Consider the following 21,035-nt stretch of genomic DNA (forward strand, 5'->3'; position numbering starts at 1 on the left):
TTCCGCGAACCAGTTCTTTTCGGACAGATCGGTTCATTGAACCGGTTCAAAAAGCCGATTCATCGGTTCCTGACGTCATCAAGCAATAACGTCTCTACGCATTTCTTTTCTAACAACTCAGTGCCATGTTGTATCAATGAAAAATTCAAATAAGTCATTTGTGTCAACACGTATTGAAACATTCAAAAATAAAGTTATTTGTGTGAAAGCATATTGCTGATTATTGCCATATAATTCACTTAAGTTAATGGTGTTTGTGGTCACAGTTTCATTCGCGGATCCTCAGATACGACTGACTGACCAATATTGACAACTTGGATAAGATTCCTAAAAGTTTCACACCTACAGCACACAGTACAGACATTGATGCACAAACGCAGATATGTTCTACATGTCTACAGTATAAAGAATGAATAAACCAGTCTTAAAAACTCCTTGATTTTGCTTAAGCAACTTTAAATATAATATGCATGCACAATAAACTATTGTAAAATTTATTTACATCACTTGACAACGTGTTTATCATAGCAAAGGCAGCATATCATATGTATGCCGTGAGCGGAGGATGGGAAGTTTATGGCAGTTAGAAGAAATCTCTAGCATTAATTCTGATCATGGCTTGTCTTGAGAAGACAGTTTGACGTTCATCGTAGGAGTGCGCCAAATCTTCTGACACTGACAGAATTTAAGGTAAAATTTGATCGCAACAGCCATTAATCGGCTGTCGGTGAACATGTCAAACCAGTGATCAAAGACTACAGGTTTTAGCCTAGCATCTTTTAGGATTTTCAAAATTTGTCTCGGATGACCAAAGCAAAAGATCTAACATTACCTTGTAGACTACAGTAAATTTTGAAAATGTTGTTCAGGAAACCTAAAACTTCAACTTACTTCGAACAGGGCTGATAACTTTTGAGTTCAGCCTGGAGTAAGAATTATTCAGGAATAATTTACAAGCTTGCGATTTAAGTACCGTATTGGCCCGAATATAAGACGACCCTGATTATAAGACGACCCCCCTTTTTCCAGATGTACCTTTTGGAAAAAGGCTTTTTAAAAACCAAATCTGTTTTTTTCTCAGTAAAACACATTTTGTCTTCAATTATTTTCATATTGCATATTTTTCCTATTTTAATTTTTGTTTTGAACGTATGGTAAAAACTGGTAAAATGTACCAACAATCACATAAAAAATATATACACTTTTTGATATACCATTAAAAAAACAAAAAAACAGGTAAGCCCATCTGAATTAGGACATTTAGGCTATCCATCTAATAGTAGCCTACCAAAATCATATTAACAGTAGAAGTTAAATCTTACTGTAGTCTTCAAATCTGGGTACTGTCTTACGTTTTAAAATCACAAAGGGAGTTTGGTCTCATCAGGCTAACGTCACAGTCACGACTCATGCAGCTGTAAGCTTTTCTTTTTCTTTTGTTTTTACTCGCGATCTTTACAACACGCATTACATTACGTATTTCATGGCACACTCGTTTTCTGCGTATTTGGCGCCACCTATTGTTGTGGGTGTATTATTGACATGTCAAAGTCTAGACCCTGAATATAATACGACTGCATTTTTTCAGATGTATTTCCAAGAAAAAAACATTGTCTTATATTCGGGACAACACGGTATGTTATTTTTTCTCATTTTTTTTCTAAACTAAACTATTCAGGGAACCCAATTGTTGAGGTTAAAAGTAACAACTGATTTTTATACTATTATACCATTTTTTATAACGTTATATCTTTACATTATTAACTATAATAAAAAGTAAATTACGCAATTATATGAGTAAATATATAATAAAAGTAATTTTTGCAAAATTCTCCTCTGTAGTGTAGGCTACATTCTTCTCGCTAGTTTATGGACACTGAATGGATTTTCTGCAGTTATGTGTTGACGATAAATTGTGATAAAATTCCCCACGGTTAGTATTACCGTTTCATATTCATATCATAAAACCGTATAAGATTACCGCGATTTGAGCAACTCACAATAAATAAATACTGTCCAGCATAAAACACAGTTTTAAGTAACAGTCTCACGTGCGCACAGCACGCAGAGTAATTTAGTTTTGAGTGAAAACAGGGCGGAAAAGCTGGGAGGTTTCAAAAGAGTGCTAAGGGAATTTTACAAATGAATATATGAATGAGTTAATTATATGAATGTACCTCTGAAGGTTCTGACTGTCTTCAGAAAAGATTCGAAAAACAAAATGTTTTCATCTTCGCTCCATGCAATACCTGAATTAAGTGTTCTTAATCGCAATACTGCTTTGTGCACGGAGGTTACGGGAAACAGCTGTAATTCTGCTTTTCCATAAGCGCCACCTGCTGTCAGCGAGTGGATTTAAGAGAGTGGATTTACAGAGACTTTTGGCCAAAAACAGACAGAATTTGCATGCTCTGCTGTAAATTTTGACCAGTCGATGAAAAACAGTGTGGATTCTACACATTTGAACAATTCAGATAAGTTATCTAGAATTATTTATGGAGCAGATAAAATAAATATAATCATCTATTAATCAATTATCATTCTGACTTAACTCTTTTCTTTATTTGAATGCTGAAATGTGAGGTTGACCTTTTTATGAAACTTTTTCAAAGCTTTATTTGAACATTTACATTAGATATTTGAACATGCTATTAAACTGTTGTCAGTCAAGTTATCATTTAAAATACGAACCTCATTGTTAATGTTATTGTTTTAGTGATTATCCAAACAAAAAGTGATTTTTGCTGTAATTCTGCTTTTCCATAAGCGCCACCTAGTGTCAGAGAGTGGATTTACAGAGACTTTTGGCCAAAAACAGACAGAATTTGCATGCTCTGCTGTAAATTTTGACCAGTCGATGAAAAACAGTGTGGATTCTACACATTTGAACAATTCAGATAAGTTATCTAGAATTATTTATGGAGCAGATAAAATAAATATAATCATCTATTAATCAATTATCATTCTGACTTAACTCTTTTCTTTATTTGAATGCTGAAATGTGAGGTTGACCTTTTTATGAAACTTTTTCAAAGCTTTATTTGAACATTTACATTAGATATTTGAACATGCTATTAAACTGTTGTCAGTCAAGTTGCCATTTAAAATCTGAACATCATTGGTAATGTTATTGTTTTAGTGATTATGCAACAAAAAAGTCATTTTGTTTGTTGATTTTTAAATATATAACTTGGTGAAGTGATTTATGTGTCAGTACTTTTTGAACATCTCCAGCACATTTTAACAATACCGTGATAATACTGATAACCGTGATAATTTTGGTTACTATAACCGTGATAGGAAATTTTCATACCGTTACATCCCTAATCAGAAGTGACCTGCTCTGTCGTGTCTGTCAGCTTGCTGTCTGTGTTCTCTCTGCTCTGCGATGTTTTTTGAAAATGAACGAGTGGCGCGAGCGGCTGGAAATGGACGAGATGAAGCGCAGTGACAACAGACAAAAGCCAGTGCTCCACACACAGATCTGGGCCCATATTCACAAAATATCTTAAAGCTAAAAGTAGCTCATAACTCACCGATTTATGAGAAAATCTTAAAAATAATGGGTGTGTCAGTTCTAAATTTAGGACTTCTACATTTTTGCTCTAAGATTATTTCACAAAGCATTTTAGCACTAAAACTAGCTCCTAAATCTGTGAAAGATTAAGAGTAGAGAAGAGGACTCCTAAGTCACTAAGACCAAACCACAAACTATCCTAAAATAGCTGTTGCTGGCAATCTGCCTTGGAATGTAAACATTTGACAATAATGAGCTTTTAAAAAGGTATACCGCCTTAATCATGGGGGTATTATGACTGTTGTAGAACTTGTCGAGACAATTTTCCTTTGATTAGCCTATATCCTTGTTTTCATTAACCAGTTGGGCAAGAAGTAACAGCTCTTCTTGAGTCCAGTTTGGTTTTCTTTTACGTTTGCATGTCTTACTATCAGCCATGATTATTCTACTCTGTTAATTAAAAGGCTGTTTATAAGCATATTCACTAATTATGAGAAGCATACATGTAAGAGGCTGACAATTAGCTGAACATATACTTGTTTAATTAGTGACTCTTAGCCTGCATTTTAAAATATTTATTTGGATGTGGCAATTAACATTTTTAGTTTTAAACCTTTATTTGAATATGGCAACATAAAATCGTGCTCTATAATAGCTCTATGAATAAATCTCTGACAGAGACTATCAGCCAATCACTGTGTGCATCGTTAGTAAGCATGCTGACATCATCCATAGCAACGAGGTAAACCCCGCCCCTTTATTCTGAGTTTATGCTTAAGTTTGTCTCAGTAGCTTTGTGAATAGGGTTTAAGAGAAAACTCTTAGCTAAAAACTTTTACTGCTATTTAGGAGAACTTTAGTGGTAAGATAAAATGTTTTGTGAATACGGGCCCTGATCTGATCATCCTCCTAGTTGCTTATTAGCATGCATATTACTAGCATATTGGCTATTTATTAGTACTTAAAAAGCACATATTAATGCCTTATTCTGCATGTCCATATTTTAGGTAATTTAATCCTATCACATACCTAAATTTAACAACTACCATACTAACAATAACAATTACAAATTAATTGCTAATTAAATTTCATAGCTAATAGTTAGTTAATAGTGAGAATTGAGTACCGCTTGTAGTACTTGCCTTACAGTTGCTTAAATATATTTTTTTATATAATTATTTACATAACCATCATGATTTTTATATCTACAGAAGGAATGTGACCTACAGTATATTTCCAGACATATGTATTTTTAATTCAGCAGAGAGATCAGCATATTTAGTGTCTCGTCTGTCTCTGTCATGCAGTTTTGATCTTAAAACAAGCTTTGATGGAGTTTGTCAATTTGTATCGTCATATTGTATCATAAAGAATGTATAATTTTACATATTTTATTGTGAAGTAACAATATCCAGCCTTACTTTATAGCCTACAGGGTCATTTATAGCCTACAGACTTTAATGAGGACTTGGGGCAAAAAAAGCCAAAACAATGCTCCCCAAATTCAAAATAATGGGGCAAAATAAGCCTCTGTGGAATTAAACGAATTTTATTACGACTGCGGCGATTAAAGTGAGATGTGATGATGAATGAAAAGTGTTGATTGCAGCATTACATTTAGATCAGTAAATGTAGAGAGATGTTGCCAAATTCACAGTAAACACGAAAGCAAGATTGAAACCAAACTTTACTAAAATTGCTCCGCTTTTTTCACATTTTTTCATGCATTCCATTAATCCAAACACACAGATGATTATTGTAAACAGGTGTATTCACTTTTGTTGCTTTGAGTTTCTACTTTAGCATCTGTATTTTTAATATAGTCTTTGTAAACAACTGTACTGTACTGTGCTTGTCAACTTAGAAAGGTGATACAATTCTGAATCGTTTAACATTTTAATGATATTGCACTGTACAATGGTATACTCACCCCTACTTGTTCAAGCAAACACTTTATTAAAAGTCACTGGACTACATAAAAAGAAACGACAAGACCACATACGGTGGAAGACCATCTGCTCTGGCAAGCAGCTCAGACAACTTAGTAGTCTTGTGACTTGTACATATGAATATTTGCCAAAGTTACTTGTGTTTTTACAACTGAGGATGGTCTTCAGAGGAACACCGAAATGTCTTGTTGTTTCTTATGTGTCCAGTGATTTTTAAATTTGTTTGAACATTTTACGAGATGTTTTAGTAAATCATGAATTTAGATTTACTCCTGTTGTTTATTTTATTAATTATTCTGGAACTGAATCCAATCCATTTGGAAAGAAAAATATTCAAAAGGAGCTTAGCACATTACATTTTTTAAATCTACATTAATGACAAAAATATGATTGTTTTCCAGTACAGCAACAAAACAAACCCAGTACATCACACATGTGAAATAGGGCGATATCCAACACATTACCATGTTGGCTTCTGAGATATGGTCAATACTGGCTACTTCAATGGCCATGGCGACATTCACGGGAGGTCCTGAGGAGACAAAATAAATGATCAGACTTCACCTACTTGTCATCTAAATTGAAATAATTTGAGAAAAAAACACTACTCTTTAAGCTTTCTTCCAATTTTCCAAATCTTTATTAAAATTTTTTTTTATATGAACCATGCTAAAAGATAAAAATGAAGTAATATCAAATAAAATGATCAAATTCATTGGGCACCAATAGAAGGAAGCTGCTTCAAGGATGTAAAATATCACTTCCACTGGTGTGGGTTTTTTTGTAGAATGGTACGTTTATGAAAGAAAAGCAGATGCAAAGTACAAGATTTGGTGTACAGTGACAACAAAAAGCCTTGAGTGGCTTGGATTTGTTGTGAGTCATGTGACAGAAAAAGCTGTGAATGTGATTGTATAATTCTTTATTTAATATTTAATTATATAAATATTTTATTATGCAGTATATTAGCCAGTGTGAGAAGAGAGAAGCAGCAACACGAGAACTGTGGCAGCAAGGGACTCAAGGTCTCCTGAAGCGATACCATACCATATGTCAGAGCACAATCCACAAGGATATGGCACGAATCTGTCATGTTTGAAGGGTGCCACATTGTAAAAATTGTGAAGTAGTTCCCAAAGCCAACCTGGTCTCATATCAAAAACGTACCCGGGGGCACATTTTTGCGAGACGCGAAATATGTACCAATAAGTACATATCACTGCAGTTTCCAAAAGAAATTAACACTAGAGGCAGTAAAACTCCGACACCTTTTATTCCTTTTCACACATTTACAGAGTTTCGATTAATAAAGCGTAATTTTCGCACAATTACTTGAAGAATATCATGTTATGACTTCAAAACAATTTTAATATGCTGGGAGATTTGAAAACTGATGCTTTTGAACGTTAGCACCGCACATATCCAGCTTCATATCAATGGGTTTTCTTCGACGGTAGCTTTGTTCGGTAGCTCACGGAGTACGGAGACGCATTTGAGAGGCAAGGAGCTCACAAATCCCGTGTAACTACGGTTCGACAAAATGGTTCAAATCTGCATATAAGTAAGTTCAAATGACACGGTTACATCAACAAATGCGTTTTTATATCAGTTTAGCATTTGTTAACACTATCGGGTAGGTTTAGGGTTGGGTTTGGTGTAGGGCATATTTCCAACACGATAGAGCATTAACTCTTAGCAGTTCCCGGATATTTGAATTCTGAACCGCCGCAATACGTACCTGAAGCAATGTAATAAAACAGCAATACGTACCTATATCAACGTAATAAAAACGTGCCAGGGTTCACGTATTGAACCCATGTTTTAGCGCCACTCAGTGGACATTTCTCTTTGAAACTGCGGCGAAACGTGCAGTAAGGTACGTAAAAATGGTGTTGCAGAAAAGCACCCAGAGGTACGTATTTTTATGAGACTGGGTTGCCCAAAGCAATTGAGAACCTTTAAAGTCTGGACTAAAGTCGTAAGAGCCACCTGTCCGTCTCATTCACTTTCCTTTTATCCTTTCCCATTATAATATAATAAGCATATACACGACCAGTCAAACTTTTTGAACAGAAAGATTTTTAATGTTTTTAAAGAATTCTCTTCTGCTCACCAAGTCTGCATTTATTTGAGGATCGTGATCAAAGCTGAATTTTCAGCATCATTACTCCAGTCTTCAGTGTCACATGATCTTCAGAAATCATTCTAATAGGCTGATTTGCTGTTTAAGAAACATTTATTATTATTATTATCATCAATATTTAAAACAGTTGAGTACATTTCTTCAGGATTCTTTGTTGAATAGAAAGATCCAAAGTTCAGCATTTATCTGAAACAAAAAGCTTTTGTAACCTTATACACTTTACCATTCAAAAGGAGTCAGTATAATTAAAAAAATAAAATAAAATTTGGGGGGGAAAGAAATTATAGACATTAATACGTTTATTTAGCAAGGATGCTTTAAATTGATCAAAAGTGATGATAAACACTGTAGCATTTGGACCAATCAGACACACCATTTTTCATTAGATTTAACAAATCAATTATTCATTAGATTAACAAATAGTCACAGACCCCTCACCCAATAAACATACTGGGTGCCAGGATGTCTGTGAACGACACTGGCCCCTGGTTACCATGGCAACCTGGACCCCTCAGCCAGATCAGATAAACTTTTACGACCTAAAAGTATGTAGAGAGAATCTTCCTCCTACTGAGTTCTCTCTAAAACAGACACATAATGCCCATAAAAATGGACTCTTCTCTAATTAATTCATAGGAAAACCTTTCTTTGAATGAACACACATATACTTCAAGTCATTGTGTATGTTGTTACTGTTCTTGTATATTGTCTCTTGTATTGTATACTGTCATGTAATCTTACCATGTTTAGTATCTATGAATTCGTCTTCTGATGATCTAAACGAGAGTGTATATGATATGTTGGTACATAGGCAATATAGTAGTGTTCAGTAGTTTTTGCATCAACACCCAATCAAATTACATATGCAAAATACCATGCTCTAAGACAAAGAGTAGTAAACTTTCCCTCCAAAAGTGAAAGCCATCATTGGCTCTGTGACCTCCCGGAGGTGTGAGCTCAATAGGCAATAAAGCTCTCACATCAGTAACCCGCCCCAGTCAGTCTGCGGTTCTGATAGATTCTGAGAAGACGAGGATGTGAGCTTGAACGCTTCTGCAACCCTTAAGTCTGCACCAGGCCTTGACTTTCCAGTCACCAAAGATCCTAGGATCTCAGCTGATGTCTCTCTTAGCTCTTTTTCACTTTTCACTGGGAAGAAACTCCCAATCACCATCGAGTCAGAACATCTTTAAAATTCATCACTCTTCAAACCCAGAAGAACGTGATCGCAAGTTCAAAACCTTGAAACCATCAAGATAGAGGTCTGCGTTCCTGCGACTCTCCCACGGGAACCGTGGGACCCAACCGGATTTTTTGCGCCACGGGATTAAATTCCCGAATAAAATGCGGTAGCAGTCGGTAACTCTGGTGTAATTTGAATGGGAGCGGGCGGTCTAACAATATCCCGTTCCCGACGTCCATTTAGAACAGCATATCTGTGTTTTATTCTTATTGACCACCGGTACAGCTTGCGCTCAGGACTGTTATGCACGCGCTACATGCTTTAAACACAGAGGCAGACAGTAACTAAGTACATTTACTTAAGTACATTTTTTGAGTATCGGTACTTTACTTGAGTATTATTTTTTCTGGGAACTTATAACTTTAACTTCACTACATTTGAAAGACAAATATTGTACTTTTCACTCCACTACATTTCTATCAAGGTCCTTGAAGTAGAAAGTCGTTACTATGTAGCAGCTTTGAAAGTCAGTGGGTGATTTTTTTTCTTCTCTAAAACTTGACTTCCTTTTTTTTAGACAGTTTATCAGTAATCACTCTTCTAGGGCTACATGAAATGATTTCCCAGCATTTTTTGAACACTGACCAGCTGCAAATGTGATATTTATTTACAACAATTCAATAATAATAAGTTAATATTGTGGTATATATTAGACACAATATTTTCTGATTTTGCTAAATTGTGTACATGAAAATATTACCTATAAAGCCACAGAAAAACTGTTGTGCATCTCCTAATAAAACATAAAAGGTGTTGGAGCAGCACTGCACAGACCGTTCTGTGTGTGACATCAAAGTACCGCGAGAGCTATTAGACAGAATTTTTAAAATGTTTGTTTTGATGTCAAATAAGTCTTGCTGTTTTGCTTTTTTGTTAAAGCAGTGTTTCTGTTGTAAAGTTATACAGTGTAACGTAGTTTGTAGGTCGGGAAGAAGGAGGCGGAACCGGCGAACACTTAAACTTTAATAATAAAATAAACTCAAAACAGCGCGACAGCCCCTCGCGGACGACTGTCGCACACAAACAAAACCAAAACACCAAATAAAGTCCAGGCCTGGTCCTCTCTCGTCTTTCCCTGTCGTCACTCCTCCTTTGTATCCTTCCGGAGCTCCTCCGTGAGACTCGAGACCGGTGAGTGGCGCAGGTGTCGCGCATTCGCAATTACTCCACCGGCCTCGCTCCGTTCCCACGGCTCTCGGCCCCGCCCCTCTCGTCACAGAGCTCTCCGTCCCACCTCGTCTTCCATAGTTCCAGCACCACCGCCTCGGGCAGCCACCGGCGGTCTCTCCGCTTTCTTCCCGCTGCCCGATCTCCTCAGCACCGCGATCCCCCTCAGCAGCGAGGGCTCTCTGACAGCATGTCCCTCCTTCCTCCCGGGTTTCGGCACCAATGTAACGTAGTTTGTAGGTCGGGAAGAAGGAGGCGGAACCGGCGAACACTTAAACAAACTTTAATAATAAAATAAACTCAAAACAGCGCGACAGCCCCTCGCGGACGACTGTCGTGCACAAACAAAACCAAAACACCAAATAAAGTCCATGCCTGGTCCTCTCCTGTTTTTCCCTGTCGTCACTCCTCCTTTGTATCCTTCCGGAGCTCCTCCGTGAGACTCGAGACCGGTGAGTGGCGCAGGTGTCGCGCATTCGCAATTACTCCACCGGCCTCGCTCCGTTCCCACGGCTCTCGGCCCTGCCCCTCTCGTCACATACAGCTACAGTTGTGTTGCTCGGTTTTAAAGCAGGTTTGATTTAGTTTCTTCCTTATCACTCTGTATTTACAGGATTTCACTGTCCACTCTGTTCAAATGTGGATGAATGGCTACACATAGATGTGTGCACACACTGTCAGAGCTGTGTGAGATCACTACCATCCTGCTTTTGTGGGGGTGGGTAGGGGTGTTAAATATTTATTTATTTATGTTTTTTTCCCCCCATAGGTTTTTAACATTCTAAAAGCTCTTTATTCCAAAGATACTACAAGCTAGTCAGTGTATTCAGCAGGTGTAATGTATTCTAAGTTGCTTCAGAAGTATTGCAAGTATTGTGTACGACAATAAAACTTAAGTTTATAAAAGCAAGTACTCTGTACTTTTACTTAAGTAAAAATCTGTCTTTACAACTTTTACTTGTAATGGAGTAATATTTGACCAGCAGTATCTATACTTTCACTCAAGTAATGGAGTTGAGTACTTTGTCTGCCTCTGTTTAAACGTCACAAGTTTTATTTGTGTGGTCTGTGCGCAGCATGTGCATAACAATGCTCAGAGCAGTTTTCCCTATTGTGTTGTCAATGTTAAACGAACTGTATCCTGACAAGACGAATAAAAATAATAAAATTTTTGTACAACATTTTTATTTTCTTTGACACATTTTTTCCTACTGTGTTGCATAAAATATTAAACAAATTTTGTGTCTTAAGATAATTCATAGAAATTCAAGTCAAAGTCAATAAATTCAAGACTCTTGACAAGATGAATAAAATAAAATACAATTTTGTGCAGACTACACTTTTATTTGTTAGCCTATCTCTCTTTCTTTCAGTAGCGGAAATGTAAATGTGAGATTCTGGAAACCAGATCTAAGTTTAGTGGGAAGAAAATTATTCTAAGCGGACAGCGGTGAACAAAGAGTGAATATATAGTGGGAGCGGGTGGGTGCGGAATAGAACCTTGCGGGAGCGGGAATAAAAACCACTACATCGTGCCTAATTTGCCCTTTCCCATGTATGATGAGCGATTGTTTGTTTGTTTGTTAGACTAGTTTGTGTTAGTGTTTAGTTAATAAAACTCTTGTGCACAAATTGCATGAGTTTCTGATTCTGCCTTGCAAATTATTGTACCTTTTACGATTTTGATCCTTGCTACATGCTCTAATGCATTAATACTGTAAGAAAGTATTTTCTGTGGCCACTAAAATATCCTTTCCTAGAGTTGATATGAACTTACACTGAATGTTCGCTGGACGAACAGATTAGTTGAGGGCAATTTAATTCTGCTACAGTTACTACTGGCAGCTGATATAAATAATTGTAATTAATCATAATTAATTGTAATTATTTATATACATTTCCCTTTTGAGCTAATTTGCTACAAGACATTTATAATGTTACAAAATATTTATATTTCAGATAAATGCTGTTGTTCTGAACTTTCTATTCATAAAAGAAACCTGAAAAATTCTACTTTGCTGTAGTTTGGATGAAATAAATGCAGGCTTGGTGAGCAGAAGATACTTTTTAAAAAAACATTAAAAATCTTACTGTTCATAAACGTTTGACTGGTAGTGTATATTTTAATTATATAATAATATTATAATATTCTATGATTTATTATTCAGGATTGACTCCTGCAGTTTGAATGATATTGCATAGGCAACATTAAGTGCACAGTTAAGACATTTTGTCATTCTATATTTTAGGGTACATTTCACATCAGCAAAAAAGTGTAAAAACAGTAGGGGAGAGTGGGGTAAGATGAGCCACTTTTTACTTATGTGGTCCTCAAGATAAGGGAAAATGACGCAGAAGTACAATCAAAGTATCTAAAGTTACTTCAGGATGTTTCCTATCATTTTAAATGATCAGAATGCATCTATGACAAAGGGTTCTAAAAATATGGCTTCTTATAAAAAAAGTGTTCCTGTGGCTCAGTTTGCCCCAGGGTGGGGGTAAGTTGACCCGAGTCAATGAGTAAGATGAAGCATCTGGTTGTAAACTGACCATCTGACTGAATCTGGTTCAAACCCATGTTCAATTTAAAAGATAATTTACCTCTTTTAAAAACAAATGTGAGATTCTGGAAACCAGATCTAAGTTTAGTGGGAAGAAAATTATTCTAAGCGGACAGCGGTGAACAAAGAGTGAATATATAGTGGGAGCGGGTGGGTGCGGAATAGAACCTTGCGGGAGCGGGAATAAAAAAACAGTCCCGCGCAGACCTCTACATCGTGCCTAATTTGCCCTTTCCCATGTGAAGCATCTGGTTGTAAACTGACCATCTGACTGAATCTGGTTCAAACCCATGTTCAATTTAAAAGATAATTTACCTCTTTTAAAAACGAATTTAATAATCAAATTTCCTTTTTCAAACAGTCTTATTTATTTTCTTAAAGCTAATGTAAACAACATAAAACCAACCAAATGAAAATGTCAATCTTTAATTGTTTGCATTTCTGAAACAATATGTTTAACACCAAAGTTGTAATGTTCCCAAAAACAGACTAGACAGAGAGTTTGCGGAGTAAAATAAAAATAAAAAACTGAATTAGAATGAAGGAATAAATGTCACTGAAACTAATGAACAATTTAGTCAAAAGATTCTCGGCATGGTAGCTTTTCTGCAATGTCGAACCGGCCATTAGGGACTACATGTGGAAAGATATATCTGATTAAAATGTGATGAAAAGCATCTTCTGGTTCTTATCAGATATGGATTTGGTGCACTTGTACACTGTCCCTATCAAATAAACTACAAATAATAATATGTAAATATGCTAAACTAAATCAGTTGTGTACTATCACATTAAACTACCAGTTTATACTTCAGAGATTTAACTTAACTTCAGTGCCTTGTGGTAGGGTAAGATAAAATGCTGGCTCAATTTACCCCACAGCATTTGGCTCACTTTGCCCCATAGCTGCCATTTTGGAAAACAACTAGCTTGCTTAATAATTCAGGCTAATATTTAGCTAAATGATTTACATGGTTTTATACATTGCTAAATCACTTATATGCATCATAAATATTTTTAGACCTGGATAAATTTACTTTGATGTAACAGCCATTACATATGTTATGCTAAAATTTTACTTTGACAAGCCAAAAACTTGTTAAACTTTGTTAAAAGTTTTTAAAGTAATTGGGTGCCTTCCACTCATCCCGTGTGTTTCTTCTTTTCACAGTCTGGCAGAAATTATGGGTGGTTTCAAAATATTTGGTCACATGACAAAAGTGTACAGTTGGCAAGATACAGGGGGTGGGTCAACTACCCACTGGCTCATCTTACACCACTCTCCCCTATGCCTTCTTAATAAAACAACTCTTGGTTTCAGTTGGTATATTTTATCAGTGTATAACTTATCTGCTATTTTTATTAATGTAACAAACTATGTCACTACACACACTGATTAGGTGCTTTGTAAAATTAGTGAAATATCCCTTAACTTAGTTGCCAGGTGACATAGTTGACAACGTCACCATCTTGACTCATAATTTCAATGGCAGGCCTTGTCTAGCTGACCAAATGTTATTTTCTTGATCAGGTTCAATTTCAATAGTTATTTGAAGAGAAACCATTAAAATACTGCAAACCACAACAATGTACTGAACATAGTTGACAGGCAATTAATATAATCTATGATAATAGGTCACTAGAGATAAAATATAGAAAAAAAATAAACCATACCAATTACCATAATGTGCTTAAAATGTCTGCCATATAAGAAAATGACATGACGTGACGCTGGTCACATGGTTTTGTAATAAATCTTTTTTTTTTAGTTTGCAGAGAGCTGTTTGGTAGTAACATGAAGTAACATGATTAAAATTAAAAATGTTATTATTTGAAAGAAATAAGACATTGACTTCATTGACTCTTGATTTTCATTCATTATTTTGAACTCAAGTTCAGAAAAAAGCGGACATTGCATGAAGACAAACTGCAAAACTTGGTTATATATATATATATATATATAAATTATAGTGTTTTCTCTTAGAAAACTGTTTAAAAAAATAATGAACATCAGTGGACATGAAATGTAACCTAAATTATAGAATGACCCACTTATTATAATCAATTATAACTAGTTTCATAAATGAAGAGCAAAAAGGTCCGCAGAGGAGAACCACTGACCTATTGAATAAGATGTTTTATTAGGTACTTATCAATACTGTGACATGTGGTGTGCCTCTCACAAGCTTGTTTCTTAGGATATAATTCAAATATATGTGGGCTAATTGTAATACTCTAAAAATTGACTGTAAAAACTGGATCACTTGTCATAGGAAGTGTGAGGTTTGTTGTGAAAAAAGAGGCTAAATATTGATGCTAAAAATGACTGCAGGTGGTTGAGCAGTGTAGTGTAAACTGCACATATAAAACTCACCTCCAATCCCTGGGCGAAAGTTTCGAGCATAACCTTTCATTAAATCATCCAGATTAGGCAACCAGGATATTTCAATGTCTGTGCCAACATAGTCACCAATATCACTCAGCATGGCCCTACAGGGACAAAACAAACAAATGTTCTTCACTTTCTCTTTCACAATTTTATCATAGATGCAGATGTGTGACGTGTAATTGCATAATCAAAACATTGAAATATATTATGGGGACATATTTGGTTGGAAGTGAACGTAAATACAGGACAGATGGATGGACTGAAAAGGTGTTAAGGAAAACAGGATAAAACACAGAAACCGAGCATCAAAAAGCATTAATGGATCCAGGGCTTAATGGATGCTGGTTACACAATAAGAAACAAAATAAGCCAAAAACGATAGAAACAGAGCCCAAAATAGAACAAACAGACACAGACGTAGAATAAAATACAAATGGGGGCACTGAATCAGGAAGCTAAGGAGGTAATAAGAGCTATGCCAAACAGACATAAAGGACAAATCCAAGTAACAAAACTGACAGTGGGAACATACACCTTTTTTTTTCTATTGCATTTTAAAATATGGCTGAAACTTCTAGTTTGGAGAATTTCAAAACTGAAACAAATAATTTCAAATAATAAGGTTGCGCTGAAAATAATACTCATCTGTCAATTTGACTGAATGATCTGCACATTTTTACTTCATGCCTATTTTAGCATAACACTTGCAATTTTAATGAGACATTGGTATCACAAGAATTTCTGTGGCAAGTGCTCTTTTTAGTCCAGTGTTCTCTGTTCCTCCTCACTATTTTCTTTTCTTTTTCTTCTGCTGTATCTATGAAAAAGAGAGCAGATACTGCACAATTGTGGCCTGCGCTTTTGATTTAATAAACAATATATCCCATGAATAATACAATGCACTAAGAATCCCTCCTTTGCCTTCCCAAATCCCCACATTTCTTTCCCAGTTTACTGGAAGAAACAGGGTATACAATATTTGTATCTGTCAAAATGATGGAAAGCTCTTTGAAATATCCATACATCATCCGTTCATGATGGAAACTTTTTGATTAACGCAACAAACACATTGCATAACATATTACTACAGTAATATTTAACTTGTTATTTATGGTCTGCTGAAAGTAATTTGTTAATACATTTAAATGTTTAAATTTCCTTTTAATGTTCATTGGTTTGAAGAGTGAAGAGAGTAATGGCGCCTCATTGTATAAATTTTTTTTTCCAAATGCTTATTATTGCATTCGTAGAGCATGCAGACAGTTAAACAAGTTCATTCGTAGTTGCCATGGGCCGGTAGGAAAAAGGTGGCTAAAGGAACGAAATCAGGAAGGGAACAAGGGAGACAACAAGGGAGACAGGAAAAGAGCTGAGAAACAATGGAACTGACAGGGGAACACGTGGAAAAGATCTCTTCTTGGCTACTTGTGGCAATGATTCACTGGGTTAGGGTTAATTTTGTTTGCACTGTTATGCAACAAGCCCTGTGATTGACATAATCAATTACATTTTTAGAATTGGCTGTGGGGCAGCGTTTGCACTTGACTGGTTTGGGGATTCAGTGTTAGGATTCAACACTAATCAACAATAGTACAACATAGGTAATTTTACCAAACTGGAGATGAAGATAGTCCACATGAGATAAGGAGAACACTATGCCATTGTATGTCATTATGAGTTTCCTGTTTGTGAGGCTAGACCCTGAAACGTGTTTGGGTGAGTATTTGAAGAGTCCTTAATGAGCTGATTAATGATTGTCAGGTCTGAGTGGTTAGTACTCCAGAGACATGGGGGGAGATTGACAGCTTGGTGGAGATGTGACAATTACATGTTTATCACAGAATTAATGTAATTACCAGGTAATATCAGATAAATTGCATGTTATAAGTTGTGATTTTGAGAAAACATAAAATATCTTATAGATTAATCATTAGAGATGGGTCTTCACCCAGCTACATTTTACCAAGTAATTAATGTATTTACTGCATTACAAAAAGGAAACAGACACAAAAGTTTCAGCTAAAATAAAATGAGATAAAAAAACTTGCTCCCAACAATAATTCCTGAAGATCAGACTGGTTTAATTAAAAATAGACAAATGGTTCACAATGATTGCAGATGATTCTATATAATAAATTGCTCTAAATCAAGGTCTCAATCTGAAATACTGTCATTAGGTGCTGAAAAGGCCATCAACAGGGTTTGGCGGGATTATCTCTTCTCCACATTTATTTCATAGATAAAGGTCTTTTATGCATCTCCAGTGGCCTCAGACAAATAAATGTAGGACTGATTACTTTAAGTTAACACGTCATAACTGTAGGGCTGCCTGCTACTGTATCTCCAATGCACTTTGCGTTAACAACTGAACCTCTGGCAATCGCTTTATAAACCTAGGCTTCCTCAGCATGATTTATTATTATACATTTTTAATCCATCTAAGACAGTTCCTATGATAATATCTGCTTTAAAATAATTTAGACAAATATCAGGATATAAGATCAATATAGGGAAAAGTATACTGTCCCGTTAATGACCTAGCTGAAAAGTAATCTTCTGAAACCTTATCTTTTAAATTTAAAATACTTAGGAATCAATGTCACTAAGATATTTGTAGATCTGTTTAAGGAGAACTTTTCAAAACTACTCTGTACAACTACTTGAATTATTATGAACTGTTGGCTGTTGTTCTGCTCACATTTTATTGCAATTGAACCTTATTTACACATGCCGCAGCTCAACTGATCATGTGCTAGTTACTCCACTACACACCTCAAATCACTCGCCCTCAGCATTTAAACAGGCTTGGATAACCCCACTACTATCCCCACTTTTAAGCCAGCACATTTAGAAAACTACAGACCAGTATCTCTTCTTCTGTTTAGTGCAAAAACATGTGAATAAAGTTGTGTCCAACCAAGTTTTTGCATTTCTCACACAGAACAACCTCTTGGACAGCAACCAGTCTGGCTTCAGAAGTGGACATTCTACTGAGACTGTCTTGCTCTCAGTTGTTGAAGCCCTAAGACTGGCAAGAGCGGCATCCAAATCTTCAATACTTGTCTTGCTGGATCTGTCCGCTGCTTTTGAAACAGTTAACCACCAGATCCCCCCGGCATCTCAGATACCGACCTACAGTGGTTCAAGTTTTACCTCTCAGATAGGTCCTTCAAGTCACAACATCTAGCTACTGGGGTGCCTCAGGGCTCAGTTCTTGGACCAATTATCTTCTCTATCTACATGGTATCGCTAGGTTCTGTCATTCAGAAACGTGGCTTTTCATTTCATTGCTATGCTGATGACACTCAACTCTACCTTTCATTCCATCCTGTATATTTTCCCTTTACTTTGTTTACATCCCCCTTGGAGGAGTGGCAACTCTGGAGGTTGTGTTGTGGAGGGCTAACTACTGAGCTTTTTAGCACCCTGCATGCTCCCTTTGCTAGGCTGCTTAAATACAATTTTGGGTATAACAGGGTGACTCACAAGAGTTTTGTTTACCTCCCTTCCTAACTGTTGTTGAGTCTTGAAGAAGAGATGTATGCTCCCCTTTGAATGGTTACATTGGGGTTTTAAATAGGGTCTGAGCTCCCCTGTGGCTTCCTTCGGGTTTAGAACCCGGGTGATGAAAGTTACTTGGAAAACTTTAAACGAGTAAAAATCTAGGCGAAAATCGTGCGGTGTGTTCCCAGCATAAGGGTAAGGATGTATGCTCTCCCTTGAATGGATGGCAATACTTAGGGTTGTAGTCTGAGGAGCTAGTTACTGAGGTTTTTAGCACCTTGCATGCTCCCTTCCGTAGGCTGCTCAAGTATTCCTTAGGGTTGAGCAGGGTGAATGAAATTATAACGGGCAAGAGTTCCTCTGTTTAGTTTACCTCCCTCCGCAACTGTTGTTTCTGTGCTACTGAATGTTAGGAGCTGTGTGTGTGTGTGTGTGCTCACACACTTCAGTGTAAGCAGCACATTAATTTAGAGCAGCCATTAAATCGACTCTATGAACTGAACTGGGCTGCATTTCCCAAAAGCATTGTAAGCCAAATGTAGTTGGCTCTATTTAAAACACGATCGTACGACTGATCTTAATATTACGGTCTGTTTCCCAAAAGCATCGTAACTGTTACGGGGCTGACAAGACGTGAGACGTGCAGATTCATGTGCAAGCTTTATTAAAAGCAGAGGAGGTCAGAAACACAGGCAGGGTCGAACAGTGGCAAACAGGTATATGGCGGGCAAGACACAAGAATAGTCCAGCGTAGGTCAACGATTGGCGAACAGAATCACAAGGGCGAGACTAGAGGGATAAATCCAGGAAAACAGGCAAAGATCAGAAACCGAGAAAACAGACAAGGCAAGACTAGGCTAAGGCAGGGTAAACTGAACAGGCTCCGTAGTGTAGCTATCAAAACGATAAGCGCTAAACAATACTCGGCAGTAAGAAGGAGTGAGATGGAGTGTTAAATAGTGAGTGAGTGATATGAAACAGCTGTGTGCAATCAGTGCTGTGTGCAATCAGTGCAATGAATGATGGGATATGTAGTCCGGAGTGATATGCGACAGTGTGTAGTGCGAGAGTCAATGAAAATGGAAAGGGTGACCTCTGATGGCTAGCAGACGGAAGTTCATGGACCAGATATGTAACAGTAACTTAAGTAGCACTTGAAAATCATTGTAGATCTATGAGTGCTCTGGAGTAATCGTAAAGCCTTAAGTGCATCGTAAAATGACAGAGTTATGAGGTCACCAGCAGGACAATCGGCAGATTACACCTTTAACTTTATTCAAGTGCAAAGAGATTATAATATAAGGTTTTAATTGTACTTTATTGTATGCTTTATTACTCTTTTTTATGCTTCAAAGACTGGGAAAAATAGGGATAAACTAAAAAAAAATCTGTCAATGTCTTGCTGATGTGCACGAAAACCTGCCATGTATTGGGCATTTCTTGGTTGGCCATCATGTGGTCCCATGCCACCTACGTCTTCCTTCTCCTCCATCACCTCTTCATCTTCCTCCCTGTTCAGTAAGGGCACTCTAATCTGCACTGCAATGATGTGCAGCATTGCTGTTTACTATTATTACTGCACAGCACTTTTGTGGAGCAATCAGTAGACCACCGCTGGACTGGTGAATAGCCAGAAAGTGCAGCTTCCACCTCCCTATTGTGCATTCCACAATACTACGTGCAACATGGTGTGCCTTGTTGAAATCTTTCTCCCTGTTATTCATAGGATTAGCCACACGGGTGAAAAGATATGCCCTCAGTGGGTAACCACTCTCCCCATGCAGCCTCCACTGTCCCTGTGAGTTTTGTGCCTCTTGACCCACAGATGAATTGCTGAACATGAAGGAGTTGTGTGTGCTTCCGGCCCACCTTGAAACAATGTCTGTGATCAAACCCTTATGGTTACAGATCACCTGGCAGTTGGCAGCTGCATAACCTTTACGGCATATATATATACATGGCCATCCACAGATGTAAGGATTGGGATCAAGGTTCCATTGATCACTTTAATGACCTGTGGGATGTGAGGATATGTTAAAAAATACTGTTGTATTTCTGTGATGTCCTGTCTTGATGCTGGAAATTTAATGTGTTCCGGAGCAAGTTGAAGTAATGCACTGGTGACCGCTTGAACAGCTCTTGACACTGATGCCTTACTTAGTCCAAGCCCATCAACAAGTACCTGGAGAAAACTGCCCGTTGCATAAAATCTCAAGGCTGCTAGGAGTTGGACTTCAGGAGACAAGGCAAAATTTCTCCTGGTGGCACGCATCAGCTGAGGTCCAATGCTATTAAGCAGTTGGGCTATTTGTCCTCTTGGCAGACGATATCTCCTAATTATAGCCATGTCATCAAGGATATACAAGGGGGTTTGATGCATTCTTATGAAGGCATTTAGTCACCAATCTACTTTGTGGTTGTCTCCGTCTTTGTCTTTCCCTGACTCTCAACTGAAGAACACGCCGTAGTGCAGCCATGATTTCCATTGCAAGTCTAGTGAGGTGTAAACTCTATATACCAGACCCCCCCCCCCCCGCGGAAACAAAAATTAGACATAAAACT

The 21,035-nt window shown here is 37.0% G+C and overlaps 1 protein-coding gene across 1 annotated transcript in view; it reads right to left on the reverse strand.

Annotated features, from left to right (window-relative positions):
* Positions 1 to 21,035, reverse strand: part of LOC107594968 (gamma-aminobutyric acid receptor subunit delta-like) — a 30,995-nt gene that overhangs the window by 3,980 nt on the left and 5,980 nt on the right. The window contains exons 2-3 of the mRNA XM_016285214.1: positions 14,955 to 15,070; positions 5,931 to 5,998 (exon numbers count right to left, since the gene is read on the reverse strand). Of these exons, the coding sequence (XP_016140700.1) occupies positions 5,931 to 5,998; positions 14,955 to 15,070 (184 nt within the window). The remainder of the gene's footprint in view (positions 1 to 5,930; positions 5,999 to 14,954; positions 15,071 to 21,035) is intronic.

The sequence above is a fragment of the Sinocyclocheilus grahami genome, unplaced genomic scaffold, assembly GCF_001515645.1.
Source record: "Sinocyclocheilus grahami isolate Dianchi unplaced genomic scaffold, SAMN03320097.WGS_v1.1 scaffold194.1, whole genome shotgun sequence".
In the NCBI taxonomy this organism is placed as follows: Eukaryota; Metazoa; Chordata; class Actinopteri; order Cypriniformes; family Cyprinidae; genus Sinocyclocheilus; species Sinocyclocheilus grahami.